Consider the following 18577-nt stretch of genomic DNA (forward strand, 5'->3'; position numbering starts at 1 on the left):
GCAAACTTTGGACAGTCACAATACTACTGCTACTCTCACATAGCAATAAATCTGTAAATCTGTAACCAGGTCGCTCTGTCAGCATGAAAGATGAGTATCATCATAATTCCTTTGATTTAATAATGCCTTCTACATGCTTCTCCTTTGTCCAGATTGCAGCTGTAATGGCCCAGGCGCCCTCAGGATCAATAAAGTACATCTAATTTTTACTTAATAGAGAGAGTACTGCTGCTCAAAGATCACACAATTACATCAGAGGGCTAATCTGAAATCCAACATCAATGATTCCCCTGAGAGCGCAGGAGCCACAACACAATGCAATAGCTGTTTGATACACGGCAGAGCAAAATGAGGATTGCAGGATAAATGTTTTCCTAATTTATAACGTCAGTGGATTTAGAGTACACCCTGTTTGCTACTCATCGAACATTTTACAGTCGAAGGTAATGAGGAAGAAAAAGGACTTTGCTCGCAGAGCCTTTATACCGTGTGCAGGTCTTGTGATGCTGCGGAAGTGTTTTGATTTTCCCAGAGAGCAGACACTGACCGACATCTGTAAGGTAACTATTCTTCTCAAAACTTCCTTTACTTACGCCGTCATCTCGCTTTCATCAAACTCGAGTTCGTGTCTTTACATCGAGCAGTTGCTGCACTCTGCATCGCTGTTAAATTGAAAGGCACACGTCCAAATCCTTCTCTCTCACTCCCTGAGAGCTATGCATTATTGATGTCAAGGCATTTCATACCTGTGAGTTAGTGGAGCTGAATGAAGTGAAGATAAATGCTTGTTATGGGACTTGAAATGTAAACATAATCAAATGTTATTGATTATGCATCTGTATTCTAGGCGATTTATCCAAACTGTGTGCACCCGTGACCTGATCATGGAATGGAAGAGCAATATTAGGCGTACCCAATCGCTGAAGAGCCTCAGCTCGTCATGTGATAAGCCAGTCTGGACGGATGCGGGGCTGCGGGACAAGACGACGTCAGTGTCCCAATTGGTGGCCAGGTAAAAAAAAAAAAGCATCAGTCTCTCTGTATCTGTGCACCCCTCTAAGCTACTTGTAGGTCATTAGTGACATCAAATCATTAATGTGGTGTTTGTGTTTGTGACAGATATCAAACTGCTGTGAAAGGGAACAAATCCATTCAAGGACCCTCAGTAGATAACGATGACAGAAAGCCAAACCAGGTGCTAAAGGAGGTAACTTCTGATTTTTTTAGCTGTTTGTCCAATTAATGAAAAGCATCAGTGGCATAGCAGGAAAAAGAATAATCACTGCAGCTGGATTTACACACACTTCCCTCCCTTGTGTATCCATTTCAGATAACGCCATCTCGACTGGAAAGTAAAGAGACTCATCTGGAGTCTCTGATGAGGAAAAACAGTGAGAAGGAAAAGTCTCGAGCCAAAACCAATTTGACCCGCAGCAAATCAATGAGCAGCCTTAAAAGCAGCACAGGGTCCATAGAGGCCTTGAGAGCTCTGTTTGAGTCAAAGGCCTCTCTTAAAAACAACGTAAAGACCAGCCTTAGAGCTGCAGACTTCACATCAAGTTACACGACAGACGTGTCAAAGATGAACGGAGAGATTGAGGATGTACAGATCGCTGTGGAGGAACAGGGAATGGAAACATGCGCTGATAAAACTGATGTGAAGGATGATCGTGTAACTCGAAAGGTAAATACAACCTCATTATTACTTTAAGATTCCCTAATAGACCCACAGTTAGTTTAAAGGGTAAAACTTTTAATATTTACCGATGAAAGCATGTGTGAAAAATATCAGGGTTTTTATATATTTGTAAATACAGCGAATATTCCTTTCTTCTTTCTTGAAGTGCAAAGATGCATAAACAAAGCTTTCATTGATTTCACTCCAGAAATTCCAGCTTCAGTCATCTTGAAGTATTTTGCACCACCACCTTTTCACTTTCAGTATTATGCTGCCGCTAAATACTTTAAGAAACTGAAGCTGGAACTTTTGGAGTGATCTTTTGTGTGGAGATGAGTGGCAGGGGTCATTTGTGACAGAAAGATAGTAGCAAGAGTGGAAAAGAAGGTTTACAGAGTGGTAGTGGGAAAAAACTGGAGCTGGCAAAACTGAAGATGCTAAGACTTTCATTGGTGGATAGGTTAAGCATTTTGGAAACAAGTTAGGGAGACAAGGCTGAGATGGTTTGGACATGTGCAGAAGACCTCACCAAAGATTCATGGATGCAGTGAAGGATGAGATGCAGAAAGATGTTAGAGAGACGGTGAGAACCCTAAAAGGAGCAGCCAAAAAAAGAAGAAGAAGAAAAAGACACATGCATTTAGAATTTCCCAACATTTGGTGGAATCCATTCTCTCTCCTAGCTGCACAGCGTTTCCCTTGCCAATAACTACCACACACACTGAAAACACTTCATTTTCCTGTTTGCTTAACAGTTAATAAGGTGTTTTCAGCTGTTTGTGAGAAAAATCATTAATTTTGAACATCGTTTTGAGCACTTGTTTCACAAAAGATCGGCTCATCCATCACACACTTCAGTGGTTCTTGACCTGCCTTAGGTCTAATGAATCCTTACTTCTTTCTCATTCATGTAATAGCATATTTTTTCTAGTAATGCTTAGATTTTTCATGCAACTGTATTGACACATAGAAACTATGATGCACAATGAGTTTACTTAGCAGCAGTGATGTTTTATTGTTTCTCTCTATAGGTAGTAAATCAGCCCTGGCCAGAGAGGAGAAGAACAATAGGGGGTATTGATTTTGAAAAAATTGCAGCATCTCAAGCTGGTGAGTATCTTCTTTCTAGCTCAGCAAAGCTTTGGTTGTGTCAGCCTGAATATCATATTACCCTGCCTACTGTCATGTGAAAGAAACGGACAAAATTACTGTTTTTTTAAAGCATTCAGAACAATAGTTTCACTTTTCTAAGATTAAAGGACTATCTCTTTATTGAGTAGTTATCAGCAGAGCTCGGATTTAAACTTTTTACAGTTTGATTAGGGATACGTGAGTAGCAACATAAACAAACAGCGCGAGTTCATGTCATAAATTACACATTGCAATAATGAAAGCAGCTACAGCAAGCTTCAAAGTGCAAGCTTCCAGGTAAAAGACCGGCTGATAAAACCGGGAAATACTGCGCCTTGATTTAGGTAATGAGTAAACAGTGAACTATGATGAATATGGTTTGGTTCTATAAATTCAGGGTCAAATAACAAACTGCTGAAGACGATTCAGCTTAAGATGAAAATATCAGAAAGAAAATAAACATGTGGCTCTTTCAAAAATTTGTTCTGAAAGAAACATCTTTGGGCACAAAAACATAACAAAAATAAACAAAGATGTTAGACGTGCCTTGGAGAGCTGTCTTCAGCGAGTTCGGTCAAAGCTTTGGATGACTCAACTTGGTGTAGGAATAGTAAGCCACTCCACAACCGGACAGAAATAGCTGGTGTGCTACAAGACCAGAATAAGTGCAGGAGGGTGAAAGGGTCAGCTGTTTCCAGGAGAGGAATGGGACAGAAAGAAGGAGCGAGTGGCAGAGGCTCCATGACACGACACAAACCAACAGACAACTAAAGTTTGGAAGAAACTGGGAATATTTCTTCTTCTGTGAGTAGAGATTTGTATTTCTGAATGAAAGGAGTGGCACATGCACTTAAAGAAGCTTAATACAGTATGTATGGTAGAAGCTGAAAACTAATGGCTATTATTTACTTTTTTAACAGTTGCCCAAATCTGGAAATATTAGTAGCTCTTTTTAATTAACTGATACTGCAATGAGTTTTATGTTTCTTCTTCTTTGGTCGCAGAGCCTTTTTTGCAGTATTTTCCAGCTTGTGGACTCATGATTTCATAAAGTATCTGTACTTTCATAAATAGCTTTGAGACACATCTGTTTACCTTTGAACTTCGATGCTTAGTCAACCGTTGTTGCAGTGACTTGCCTGTTTTAACTAGTATGCGTGTCAGCAGAGTCGGGTATCTCTCCTGCTCCACAACAAGCGGTACATTTATAACTCGGCCACATGACAGCTGTTAATATCAGCTTCGAAAGTGCTGGACCCCGAATTGGGACCTGTGTTATTAACAAATAGCACGAGCCGTTTGTTAATAACACAGATGTCAGCCGTATGTTGTTAAACGAGCCACGACTTATTTCCAATCTGGCTGCGTGTCGATGATGAAAATGTCACGAGACAACCCTGATCAGTTTGACTTCTTAACAGAGCCATAACAAAATTTAACATTAAAGCTCCCGTGTCTGATGTCTCTGCAGATGAAAAGAGGAGGTCAGCTGCAGACTTCAGAGACAGCTCTTTCGTCCAAACCAAGGAGAAACTTTCTGTCTCGGTGAAAGCAATATCAGCTCTCTATCTGTCCAAAGCGGGAACCAAGGAATCAGCAAACAGTCATGTAAAATTGGTACATGTCAGCTTACTCGTTACATCTCCCCTTCTTTTTAGTTCACCGTTAACTATAGAAAGTAAACTTGTTTAAAGTTTACACACTGAAAGAATTATCTCAGAGATTTTTATGCAAGGTAAAAAAAAAAAATCACAATTTTTTTTGGCAATGAAAATAAAGAGTTAAAGGTTTATTCCACCAGCCTTTATAGTGTAGATTTTCAGCTACACATTGAAGTTTGGTATCTATATGTCATCATAATATATCATAAATTAATTATTGATAAGTGAATTTCTGGCAGCAGCCAAACAATAATGCTGATATAATTCTTTTAATTATTATTATTTCTTTGCAGGAACGAAAAGTGTCACGTGAGTCTGGGAAAAGAGAAAACCAAATCAAGGTAAAGTGCAATGTCACTGTGGTGTTGCATGATGTTGTGATTGATGCACATTGTTCTGTGCACACTGGATTTGCACAGCGAGCAGTATCGTGTTCCCTTTGGCTCAAAAATCCAAAATATGCTGCTTACCTGCAAAATAAAGAAACAGATTCCCTTCACAGACTTCCTCACGCTTTTATTTTTTACTCATTTTGTGGTTGCATTTGTGGTTGTACTTGCTGGTTGCTTTGGAGTTCAGCTAAGCAGCTAACACGTGGCATGAGGAAAACAAATCACCTGGCATGGCTCTCATTCCTGTGAGTAGGTGTGACTGCTCTTGAGCATGAATTTCTCTGAATGGATGAAACAGTAAGAAACATTCCTTTGTTCTTCTAAGATGTCAGAAGACTCAAGTGTCCAAGAAAAAGAGGATTTACCATTACCTCCTTCAGCAAGACATCAGCCAGAATTAGAAGAAAGCTGTAGGACAAATTCTCCGCAACCTAATCTGCCCCAGCTTTCCAAAGAAATGTTATATCAGCAGAGGCAGAAATGTGAACTGAGGCGTCTCCTGAAGCACACCCATCCAGAGCTGAAGATGCTGGATGATGTTGTGGATGAAGAGCTTGCTGAAGTTTTGAGCTCAGAGAGGATGACAGCTGATGTAACCGGATACGAGGGAGAGGTCCTTTCGAAACGCTTGATATTTGAGAACTGTGGCTCAAGTAACAAAGTGTCTCACTACACCCCCAAGATGCACATGGAAGGGGGACGTGAGAAACAATGTGATTTTAGTAAAACGTTGGCTGTTCTGGAGGAAACAAAAGAAACGCCTCGTGTAGAAAGTGCTAAAGAGGTTATGGAAGCTGAAAAATCTCTTGGTATTAGTCCAGACACTGACAGAGAGTGTGAGGAAGAGACGGTCAGACTAGACGTTCAGGCTACCAGAAGGATATTTGAGAGTCAGTCTGTGAACATGTCTGGGCCAAATCTGGGTAAAATCCAGGGAAAGGTTTCTATTAACGGGGATGAGACAAAGGAAGTCCAAAAACAAAAAAAGCAATTTGAAATGGCTTGCAGTGAGAGTATACACAGAAAAAATGAAAGCACAAGCAATGATTTAGCAACAGAGCCCCGTGAACAACCATGTCCTCATGTCAGTCAAAGAACTGAACGCGACTTCTCATGTAAAGATGAGTTTTCCACTGAGGAAGCACTCTTTGAAGAGGAGTCTATAAGCTTATCCGATTTGGAAAAGAATGATGAAATTATTAAAACAAGGGCAGCTCTTTTTCAAAACAACCCCTTTATCTCCACCAACATACAAAGAGAGCCCTCCGTTGTGCACACATCAAAAACTCAAATCACAAGCGGTAGCGGTGCAAGTGAGGACAACACGACCACCAATGTGAAAAACAGAACCCATCTTTTTGAATCAATGCCATTTGACAAAATTAGACGTCAGAACGAGGATGAAATTGAGACAATGGTGGAGAACATCAAGGAAACGCTGAATTTCCTGTACCAGATTAGAGTCATCCAATCGTTTGGCTTTATCATTGAGGTCAATGAGACAATGATTGCTAAAAAAGCTAAGTTTACACTATCAGAGAGTGGGCCTGAGATAAAACATGACGAGGTGGCTGAAGGCGGTGCCCAAAACTTCATACTCCAGCTGCTACCACGGGTAAACCTAAAACCTCAGGTCACTTACCTAAAGGAGGACCGCAAAGGGGATATCGAGACCACGGCGGTGACGGCGCCTGTTCAACAGCATCAGTTCAATGCGAACAAGGACACGGAGTTCAGAACTGCCAGTGTGGTTCAGCTTGTTGAGGATATTCTCAATCAAGATAACTCTCTGAGAAAAGGAGTGGTAATCCAAGAGGATGACAACAACTGTGCCAAAGTCATTGTTTACTCCCTCTACAAATACCATAATGAGAAGGATGTGAAGAGCTTCGTCCCTCCAAAATGTGTTGAATGTGATCAATCAGAGCTGGAAAGGGGTGACATGAGTAAAAAAGGCCATAAAGAAATAAAAGTTGCTACTAAGTCAGTCCAAGGTGATCTACTTGAACTCTCTCAAGAACAAACATGCCCAGGATCAATAACACCTGAAGGGAAAGTAAAGGGGAGTGTAAAACTATTCAAAAGCTGCATTGAAAAGGGAGATTTTGAGTATTTAAAAAGTCTTCAGACTGAAGAAGCAGTTCAAGAACTCCCTGAAAACCAAACTATGGCTGGACAGGAAGTTCTTCATGAAAAGGAAAGTGATCAAGTGCAGGAAACTACTGAGTGGGTACCTGTGGATGTAAAGAGGCTTAAAAGCATGTTCTCTGGAGACCCAAGTCAACACCAAGCAAAGAAAAAGATCCACAAAAATATATACGCAGGTCAAAATGTTTCTACAGAATGCAGTTCTGGGGTATTATCTCATGTGCAGGAAAATACTACAAGCAGTGAATGCACTGATGAAGCACAAGAGCAAGCGTGTCCCAAAGTTGCGACGCAGGAGTCCTATGAAAATTTTGAGAAACAAGATCACGAGCTTGGTGCCCACGAAGCTCAATTAGTCAAGGTGGTAGATCAGAATGAAGAGATCTCTAACCTCCAAACTGCACTGCATCAGTCATCACAAGAAAAACAAAAGACTATTATTCAGAAATCATCTGAGGAGCTCTTTCCCTCGGTTACAGCAGATACTGTGAAACGCTCAAGAGTAGAAGAAGAATTTTCTCAAGAAAACTTCACCTCAGCACAGAAAACAGATTACCAGCACAAAAATATAGAAACAAGCCACAAAGATGCTACTCCTGAGGAAACACACACTCCTGAATCATGCAGCAACGAAGGTCAGGAAGGTGCAAGGGGGGCGCAGAAACAACCTTTAGAAACTCCTATGGTCACTACACAAAGTTTGGAAACAAGTCCTGCACAACAGGAGGATGAGGAAGTTGTTTTTCATGGTAAAATTAAAGCAGCTTTGCAATCTTTAGAAAGATCTAACGTTAATGTCACAAGAGGAGATTTTAAAGCAGCTATGATATACAGAAACTCTTCAAAGCCTCACAGAGAAAAAGCTCAACACGTGGATGTGGTGTCTATTCAAACGACCAGTGCTGACGAGCTTTTCACTGTGACTGAAAATGAAGCAAGTCAAATATCAGTGAAACAAGAGGCAACTGCAGCAAATCCGGAGCCTCCACACCAAAACAAAACCCAGAGTAACCCAACAACGAGACTCATTTTAGAGAAAAGCAAAAAGCCTACTGGTCCAAAACCAGCCATTCCACCTAAACCAGAACATCTGAAGGAGAAACAAAGCAATAACGAGTCAACCCAAAATAATTCTGATATCAAGGCAGAGGAGAAAAGAACCCAGGATTTAGCAGCCAAAAGTGATACGAGTGAAGCAGATGAAAGTCATATAGATTTCCATGACGCATTTGAGAAATTTGGAGGCAAAAAGACAAAGACTGCCCCTGTAAAGCCCAAAAGACTGAAAATCCCCCAACCAGACAACAAAAACCTGAAACCAGTGGCTGGAAATAAAGAAATGTCTGTTCTTGCACATGTGGATCCAGATGTGGCAGAAATGACAAGCAATCAATCATGTGACACCTGTGATTTTCTTATGTTTCAGGTACATGGGCCAGACGTGGCCGTCAAAAAGGCCAGGTGGGTCTGGTACCAGGTAGTTTGACACTGACAGTCGAGACAAGCATGAGAAAGAAATCAAGAAGCAAGAAAGCAAAGTCGAGATGAGAGAAAAGAAAGGGCGAACTGAGACTGACGACGAGCGCCGACAGCGACTGTCAGTTCACATGGATGAGATCGTGAGAGGGAACATACCAGCAGCAATGGAAATATTTGACAACTTACGAAAACAGCGGGAACTGCAGAGCTTTCTGAGCCGAGTTGAAGAAATTGAAAAAGACACAAGTGAGGTTGATGTAAGGTCTCTGAGGAGAGTTTTTGAGAACGTCCCCCATTGGGTTGTCAGCTCTAACAAAAAGAAACAAAACAAGGTCAGAGCTGACAACAAAGACGAAAGGTTGCCAGTATCAAGAGAAAGCGCTGAAAACAAGTCATCGATGGCACACGTTTTTGGAGATCTTGAGCGAGCGGGTGTGGAAATCACGACTCTTAAAGAGGAGACTTTAGCAAGAATCCTCGATGTAGAGGAAGCCATAAAGAAGGCACTTTATTCCGTCTCTACACTGAAATCTGACTCAGATATTGCTGGCTTATCACGTCTGTTCAAAGAATCCTTTGGGGTTATACAAGGATCCCCATCCTCTGGCGGTGATAATAAAATTAGCATTGGGTCAAGCAGAACAAAATCACTGAAAAGTGTTACCATGCAGGGGAACACAACTAATTCAGCAAGGCAAGATGCGAGCACTGATGAAGCCTCTGGGAAACCTCAGTCGAATCCTCCACCTCCACCTGCGTTTATCACTATCCAATCAGCAGCTAGAAAGACAGATAAAACCGACCTGGCACCACCAGAAGCTTTGATCTGCCCGACGTGTCAGCAGAGCCAAAAGTTGGAGGAGACTTTTCGGACGACAAAGACGCTGATATGCAACAGCCCTGCTCAAAACAGAAATGACCCACGAAAAGAAGGTCAGAAACAATCCACCTCCATCCCACTCAGTCCTCGACAGCTCAGCACGCTCGAGGTTCAGACAGACTGTGACGGGAACAGTATCACAGGAACAAAACCAGTCACCGACAAACATGAGAAGACCGAAGGATCCGGAACAAAGTTTTACTCTTCCAGGACCTCCACTGTGGTCAACTCTCAGACAGAAACAGTGACATCGTCCACAAGGCATGTCGTAATCAGTCCATCTACAATTCAGGTCACCACAGACCCAGAAGTGAAGCTGCCAATCAATCAGACTGATAAATCGGTGCCTGAATAGGAGCACATTGGCAGCGTTTTACCTGTTCGTTATGTGAAAGCTGTCACATATATGACTGTGTATGAAAAGAGATCAATTATAAGGCTTAAAGTTTGGGTTTTTGCTTTTGTATGTATTTTGATCTTAAAAACTGTCTTTGATTTGCATTATAATCAAAATATATATTTGATTTTCACTTCTCATTTCACTGTGGTTTACTATAAATGCTTTTGGTTTAAAAAACCCCAAAAAAAACATTTCCACTAAGGTCAGTCTTGTTTTTTTTTCTTCAGTTTCAACCGGCTTCTCGAGAGATGTGCTCAGCATGTCTGAAGCCAGTCTATCAGATGGAAAAAATAACTGCAGACAAATACTTTTTTCACAAAGCGTGCTTCTGCTGCAAACATTGCAAGAAAAAATTAAGGTGGGATGTTGGACTTATACAAAAAACCTGCAACATTAATCAGTGATTCCTCTTGTCTGATGGATTAGTGTCTTTGTCCTTTTTTTAAAACTTTATATTGTTTATATATATAACTTTCCAGCTTTATAACTTTATAACTGTAAGTAGATATGTTAGATATGTAAATATCTAACATATCTACTTACAGTTATAAAGATATGTAACTATCTAACATATCTAATATGTATTACTAAATTGAAATATTTTTAAAAAAAACATACTAAACTATGAATGTAAAAACTGGATACTCACGTATTTTGTGATCTGCAGATATGTGATGCAGCATGTAAAAACTTGGCCAAAATGCAACTGCACACAAACCAGGCAAGCAAAAAATAAAAGAAACAAACACAGAGACTTTCCCATATTTCCAGTGTTTGTTATCTTAACTGCACTGTCTGCACATATCTCTGAAAACTATGTCAGGGAAATGTATTTTATTAAATGTCTTCTGATGCATAAACTGTAAATATACAACAAACTGTTTTTCCCCAAATCCTCATTCAACAAGCCTCACAGCTCACAGCAGTTGAGCCACAAACAGGCCGGGGGGGTGTTAGAAAGTCTTCTTAGTGGCCCTGTGAATTTTCCATATTTAGCCGGTGCTGATAAGACTGTTGGTTTGTGATGAAACAACAATTTTTTGTAAATCTCGTGGATCTTAACATGGTACAAATGATGTGTTTCTCCATTTGCATCATTACTAAGCAATGAACTCCGTTCAGTTCGACTTTGTCAGGTTAAAAAGTCCTCAAAAAAATAAACAAAGATAGATTAAATCTGTTTTTTGTGTGCTAATGTAGAATTTGTGAAATTTTAGAAAACTTAAAGACTTTAGCCCTGTTTTGCATGCTACATCATATATATCAATCTGCTCTGTGTCACTGTGATGGTGATTAACTGATCTTTGTTCATGTGCTCTTATAGTCGGCATCTTTTAGACTTTCCTTTTTTTCTCTCATCTCCCGTTCACAAAGCTGAGAGTTAACTTGAACCACTTGGCAAATGGTTACTACTAAAATATAGGCTACAGGATAAAACTACTAGCAAAGCTAAGGCTACAAACAACACAAAATAAGAACTTGCTTAGATAGATAGATAGATAGATAGATAGATAGACAGACAGACAGACAGACATTTGCAGTTAAATGTTATCATTTGCCACCAAACATTTCATCTTTGAAACATTTTATTTAGTCCAATATGTGATGCAGATAACATAGCAATTGCTAATTTGATTCAATGTACAGATTAAGACCACCTGTAAGTTTCCCACTATTAATTAGAAAAGTGGAGATATGCCAGAATATGTTTAAGAAGTAGCTGAAAGATGTTTACATCGACTGTTAATCAAAAACTGTCCCCACTACTCTCTTTATTTTGAACAATGACTGACAAACCTTGTGCTCATTTGTAGCATGTACAGTTACGCGCCTTTAAACGGTGAGTTCTACTGCATATTTCACTACCAACAACTGTTCAGACGAAAGGGGAATTACGATGAGGGATTTGGACACGCTCAACACAAGGATCGATGGCTTTTGAAGAATGCAGCTGATTTGGTGCATGATGAATCTGAGGCATGAGCAGTCAGTAGACATGTAAGTACCACAAGGCATTTTGATTTTATGAATGTTTGACTAATTCGAATGATTGATTATTATAAAATTGGGCTCTCTTTCTATCCTCAGCTCAAATGAGACGGTGAAGGCACAGAATCTGTGTTTGAGGCCATCCTGTCCAAGCTTTGCAGTGTGTTCATGTGCTTCTTGTTAATGAATGATAGCGTGCCGAGACATAACCTACAACTTAATTGCAACGATAGGTAACTAAATTTAGAAACTGGGCAGGGCCTGTACATACTCACACATGTAAATGCACTTTAACTTAAAAGTGCATTTACAAAATAACTTTACAGCTTTTAAAAATAATTCTTGTAAATACTGTTGTAAAATGCAAAGAATTAAACAGATTAACATTAAATTAAGAAACTGTTTAAAGTGCGATAAAAAAATTTATCAGAAATTAGCTTGATTGTATTATTATTGCATAAAAGCAACAACACTTAGGACTTTTTTGTTGTTCTTGTTTTATATCGGTAATACAAACTATGAAAAGGCAAATGCATTAGGATTATTATGTCTGTACAGATCATAATAAAGAAGACACGTTCCTTCACTTTCCATTACTGCTGAATTGTCGGTGCTCCATTCTCCTTCCTGAGTGCTCATAAATTACATTTAAAGGTGCCATAATGATTCTGTTCACTATAACTGTGATTAGCTCTGCGACATAACATTTGAATGAAAATAAAACTGCATTAAATTTTACACGAGCACAGAAAGAGCAAAAAGAAACCAAATAAAACCAAAATCTTGACTCTCCTCTGGTTTTGGGATTTGTCTAAATTTTGTCTAAATTTCTACCTGGCAGCAGAGCCTCCTCATTGAAGCGTTGCATCCCCAGCTCTTACCTCCACAAATACATCTAATTAATATTTAAACCAATACAACCAAAGGCTGTAAAAACAGTCCTCTCACTTCCTTCCCACTTCACTTTATCGTAGTAGGTGACACATCACTCAAAACACCAGCCGGTAACTTGCAATATTTCATTTATCCAGTGCATTTAACAAAACACTTTGCATAAAAAAAAAAGGTTTCACCTTAGTGCAAGAGACAAAAACACTTTTAGAAGTTAATATAAAAACTGAGAAATTCTCTTTCAATAACTAATAATCAGCCACTTAATACACTGTACATTTCAGTTTTTAACATAACAAATTTATACTTAGTCCCATTATGGTTTCAATAAAAATTATAGTTTGTGTTCTTCAACTTCTTCAGCACAATATCCGTCTCCCTTTGCTTCATTCACTGGGTTTCTAAGTCAAAAAAAGAAGAAACACACTTACTGATAGTGCATTTATCTTACTTCAGTGTGATCTGGAAATTCAACATTGAGGGTTTCAGGCAGCAGGAAAGAGAAACATCCAGCAACAACAGGGACAATGCCATATACTAGCATTGGGATGATGGGATGGTAGCTTTCCAGTTGCCTGATCAGTGGTGCAATTATATCCGCCACTCAAGCACACATGGAGTTCAGACCTACACCATTATGCCTGCACAAACATAAACTGAGGTGATTTTTGCAATGCTTTACATTTTACTGATTAGCTCGAAAAATCAATCAAACCAACACTTAGCAGAACTTGTTGCTGTAAAATTCACGGTAAGATTATGTACTAAAACAAACACAAAGAAAAGAAAATCTTGCTGTTACCAGAATCACTGCTGGTGAGTGACGTTACCTTAAAACTCTGGGGTATAATTCGGCTGTATAAACGTAGGCTGTGCTGAAAGAAGCAGTGGCAGAAAATTTCCCGAGCACAGCTAAGACTGTTACCACCACGGAAAGATCTGATAGGGCAACAGTAGAAAATCACATGGAAAACTCAGCCCTCGAGTGACTTTTTAAAAAAAATCATAACAATAGATATCAGATCGGGAAGATACCTTTTGGCACAGCAAGGACCACAAAGCAAGCGGTACCTCCAAAGAGTAGGAAACACGCTTGACATATCCTCCTTCCAAAGTGCTGAATTAGAGTCATACCGCACAAGTTTGCAGGAATTTCAACAACAGCAAAGATCAACTGTGTGAGGTAAATATTCAGGCCAAAGTTTCCTACATTCAGACTCAGTCCATAGAACAGAAGACTTGATGCAAACCTAGAGTTAGAGGTCACAGTGATATTTTTAGTTTCAAGTTGTTTTTGTGATTTATTGTTTAGTTATTAAAGAATACAGCATGCATGTGGTTTCCATTTGAGAAGACGCACCAGTCAAAACCCATTATCAGAAAACGTTTTCTCAGATATGAAATGCGGAAGATGTCCAGTACGTTTCTTCTTTCAGATGTAGTCTCACAACTGTAAATCTACCAAGACAAGGCCGTCCACCTAAACTCACAGGCCGAACAAGGAGAGTGCTGATCAGAAATGCAGCCAAGAGGCCCATGGTGACTCTGGACGAGCTGGAGAGATCTACAGCTCAGGTGATCATCCTGAGGCAACATGAGTGAAGTGTCCTGAACATAAACCAGGTCTTATGGATGTTTCTTTTTTTTGTAATTGAAGTCTTTATTTGTTTTTGAAAACACAAACAAAACAACAACAGCAAAGAAAAAAGAAAAGACAGCTTCCAATCCCATGGTTAATTCACCTTTGTATTTTGGGTCTATTTTCAATACTTACTATCGGTACACCCACAAAAAAGGACAATAAAATCAAATTCTTAAGTTATTCCATTACTGAGTGCCTACACAAACATACATAAATATCACTGCCATGGATAAGCATAAAATGTAACTAAAGATAATTGCCCTGACCAAATAAATTCCAACCATCTCAGCCAAAAACACGTGATTTGTTTTGACAAAACATGGGGAACCTATCATCATTAATCCTAGCCAAGAATTTTTCATACAACACCATTTTCAGCATATTTTCTTTCCACCTATTATATGGAAGGAACCATCTCCTCCACTGAGAATAACTCGAGCCGCTGCAATCACCCCCACCTTTATAACCACAAAGTCATATTTTGAAACTCCAGGTAACACCGACCGATCCCCTAGTAAGCACAGTCTTGGTGACAAGGGTATTATCAAACCAATTCACCTTCCTATTTTGTCCAATACTTTTTGCCAAAAGGGATAAACTTTCCCACATTTCCAAATAGCATGCATAAATGTCCCTGGATCTGAACTACATTTCCAGCATATATTACTGGGACTGATTCCCATTCTATAAAGTTTGGACGGAGTGAAGTACCATCTGTGTATTAATTTGTACTGAGTAGATTTACCCCTGGCGTCTCTTATATATTTATCAGAGAATGACAAAATTCTACACCAGTCTTCTTTAGAAATTGCACAACTCAAATCTCTCTGCCATATAATCCTCATGTTTTCACATATCTCTTTTTTGGGATTGTTAAACAGTTTGTAGAAAACAGCTGCTCTATGTGCTGTACTGGACAGTTCTAAAAACTCCACCACCATATTTGAGCTTTGAGTAATTTTTCCTTTGGTAATACAATCCCTTAATTTGTAAATATTTCCAAAAATTATTTTCTCTTATCAAACCATATTTTGGGGTTATATTCTGTGCATTCTGTGTTTTTAAGAACCAGACTGTTGGTTTTGGGTTTGTTTGTTTTTTATCTCTCTGATAGGTTTAATGTGGTTTTTCATCCTAATGAATACTAACATGTCTTTAGTTGTCATGTTGAGAGTTGGAGTGAACAGCTATCAGACACAAGCTCAACACTTGAAATCAACTCTGGATGTTTTATGTACTTCATGTGTCTTTGAACATCGACGGCACAAGTCCCGCCTGTTGGTTAAACTGATTGTTAGTCAACTGTCAAATGATTATTACCAAGACTGAATAAAAATGGATAGTATTGCTTAACATTTAATGCAAAAAAAAGTAAAAACCTTATGATATACTGCACTTTATTTATATTACTTTTCTGTTTTGGTGTGTTTGTGTGTGTGTGAGAGAGAGACTTAAAAGTATGGATTTGATTTTATTTATTTTTTTATAAGTAAAAACTGTCACAATTAAATTGTCTGTATATACAATATGGAGGCTCTCTGATCTTTTTTTTTCGGCCTTCATGTTTTTCAATCATTACACTGTAGTTCAAGAAAGCGACTTCTTTTTTGTCTCTTTCTGCAAATCAAACATTCTTCTAATTAAATCTTTTTTTCTGTATACAATTGATGTCTTTATGCAGTAGAGTAGTCTAACAGTTTCTTAATGTAAGGATTAGTAAACTAAGAATTCCATTACATACTTAAATTAAAATGAAGAAAATAACATACACTTAAATGCTCCAAGCAAACCCTCACATAACTATACAGTAATTGTGAAAAATGGTGAGATTTCAGCCTGTGCTGATTTATGGACATATCTTAGATGTATAAATTATGTTATATGAACAGTTCATTACTGTGCACATAAGAACCAAAACAGCGTGTTGTACAGTCATTGGCTCAACTGAGAGATGAAGATCAAAGTAGAAAGATCAGAGACAGCTTTTATTTAGAGCTCAATGTTTTGTGCTACATCAATGATTTTTTTTATTTATTGTTGTTGTTTTGTTAGTATCGTAAAGCCACGCTAAACTTTTTATCCTATATATTTCTAAAGTACTAAAGAGGCAACATAAATATCACTGCCATGGATAAACATAACTTGACATACATCAGGTACATATTTTTAATGTGACAATGGCAAGAAAAAGATTCCTGGTAACCTCAAGTGCTGACAGGAAGAAAAAAAAAACATCTTCACCAGGAAATATGTTCCTAGAATAGGGATTATGTCAAAATGTGTTGTTTTTAGCCAACAGCAAATTATGTAAAGTAAAACTGGCTTTATTAATTCTCAGTACTATTTATAAAATAAAATGTCTGTATCTTTTGGAAAGTTTCCATTACAGAGTTTCTGTTAAAAACGCTTTAACAGCGACAATCACAGGCTGTCGAGTATCCATACTTAATCCAAACTAGGAAGTTCAGTTAAATTAGTGGCACAACAAAGATAACAACAATTCAACTGGATATAAAAACAGCACACACTGAGTGTATCGTTACAATATGTAACATTAAAAAAATACAAAATTTGCTGAAAGGATCAAAAGTAAAAATAATATCTTCATAGGCTTTTAAATCCTTTTCCTGAGTCTAGTTCTGACAGAGGTTACTTCCTGTTAAAAGGGTGTTTTTCCTTCCCACTGACACCATGTGCTTGCTCACAGGAAGGCGAATAATTTAGGGAGTTTTCACTTTAGCATTGCAGGACCTTTGCTAAACAAACTGTAGTTTAGTAAAGATCCCGTTCTACCCTTATACATTATATTATTAATATTCCTACTTGAATTTTGTTTTTTTGTTAAGCTACTATGAAAACCCTACTCAAAAAATGCCAACAGTATGCACTATTGAAATTCTCATCAAATCGCGTCATCGGTGACATCTGCAGTGCAGATGGGGCAGGGCAGTCTGTGTGAGTGTGCCACATTACTCAATACAGCTACTATCATCAAATATGTGTACTGTGTAATTTTGCCACAGAGAGAACTCATAACAAACTTAACATTTCAATACTTTCAGGTATCATGCTCACTGTTGTGCAATTAAATGGCCCCCTATGAGCAAGCACTTTGCAAAGGTGGGAAAGAAAAACTCCAGTTTAACAAGAAAAACCTTCAACAAAACTAGAGACGAGTGTAGAAGACGTGCTCATGAAGTCTCACAGTATTCTGGTCCTATAGCAGCATAACTGAGGGATGGATCAGGGTCACATGATCCAGCTTTAACTATGAGCTTATCAAAAGTAAAGTTTTGAGTCTAATTACAACTGGAGAGGATGTGCGTCTCTTGAAGTGGAGGATGGCTCCACAGCCAAAGAACCTAATAGCTTAAGGCTTTGCCTCCTATTCCACTTTTAGAAACTCTAGAAACCACAAGCAAGCCTACAGTCTGAGTGCTCCACTGGAATAATATAGTGTTGGTGGAAATCAGGCCCACATACTTGTTTAATATGCAGATTGAAGGACATATTCAGTTAAAAAAAAGACTCCGAGATTCCTCACAGTGTTACAGAAGGCTGAGGTAATGCCATCCAGAGTAAGTATTTGTTTAGACGTCATGTTTCTAAGATTTTTAGGTTCAAATAAAATTTTGTTTGAATTTAGAAGAAGAAAGTTGCAGGACATCCAAGCCTTAGGTCTTTAATACATACCTGTAGTTATATTAAATGATTTGTGCCCTCTTGCTTCATAGATAAAGAATCAGCTGCATAGCAGTGAAAATGTATGCTACGTTTTCCACCAGTGTTACCCAAGGGAAGAATGTATAATGTAAATAAAACTGCTCCTAGCAAAGACTCCAGTGGAATTGCATGACTAAGATCATGTGAAGAAGATGACCCATTTAGATGCACAAAGCAGACAGTTACGATTCAATCCACTGCAGTGCACCTCTTTTAATACCAACAATGAACTCTAGTTTCTTTAGTAAAATATTATGATCAGCAATACTGAATGCTGCATTGAGATAGCAGGAAAAGCACAGAGATGTTTTTCCTACCAGAGGCCATTAGGAGGTTTTTCAGAGCCTTCACTAGTGACGCAGGGGATTGAGGACTGTGAGTGGGCTCAGCTGAGTCTAATAATAAATTAATTGCAGTGTTGAAACATGTAGATAAAAGTTCACTGATTCCTTTATACAAACTGAGCACTAAATCAGATAAAAACTATAAGAAATGAGATAGAAACTCAATAAGGGGAAGACTACTGATAGATAACAACAAATGAAACAGGCTCTTTGTATTTG

At 38.6% G+C, this 18577-nt stretch overlaps 1 protein-coding gene across 3 annotated transcripts; it reads left to right on the forward strand.

Annotated features, from left to right (window-relative positions):
• The first annotated feature begins 310 nt into the window (after positions 1 to 310).
• On the forward strand, positions 311 to 15698 carry LOC102295084 (xin actin-binding repeat-containing protein 1). 3 transcript variants are annotated; one of them, XM_014340324.2, is made up of 10 exons: positions 313 to 560; positions 848 to 1012; positions 1120 to 1207; positions 1331 to 1684; positions 2710 to 2788; positions 4281 to 4426; positions 4764 to 4811; positions 9997 to 10127; positions 11584 to 11767; positions 11858 to 15698. In XM_014340324.2, exons 2-9 carry the CDS (start codon positions 885 to 887, stop codon positions 11750 to 11752), a joined length of 1143 nt encoding a protein of 380 aa, XP_014195810.1. In that variant the 5' UTR covers positions 313 to 560; positions 848 to 884; the 3' UTR covers positions 11753 to 11767; positions 11858 to 15698. The 3 variants fall into 3 exon arrangements, with proteins under 3 accessions (XP_042075905.1, XP_014195810.1, XP_042075929.1); XM_042219971.1 differs by lacking the exons at positions 9997 to 10127; positions 11584 to 11767; positions 11858 to 15698 and adding an exon at positions 5188 to 8496 and having other exon boundaries at positions 311 to 560; XM_042219995.1 differs by lacking the exons at positions 313 to 560; positions 848 to 1012; positions 1120 to 1207; ... (1 more) ...; positions 11584 to 11767; positions 11858 to 15698 and adding an exon at positions 5188 to 8496 and having other exon boundaries at positions 1584 to 3613.
• The last annotated feature ends 2879 nt before the right edge of the window (positions 15699 to 18577 follow it).

Source organism: Haplochromis burtoni, unplaced genomic scaffold (genome assembly GCF_018398535.1).
Source record: "Haplochromis burtoni strain Fernald_Lab_line unplaced genomic scaffold, NCSU_Asbu1 Contig_1, whole genome shotgun sequence".
Taxonomy (NCBI): domain Eukaryota; kingdom Metazoa; phylum Chordata; class Actinopteri; order Cichliformes; family Cichlidae; genus Haplochromis; species Haplochromis burtoni.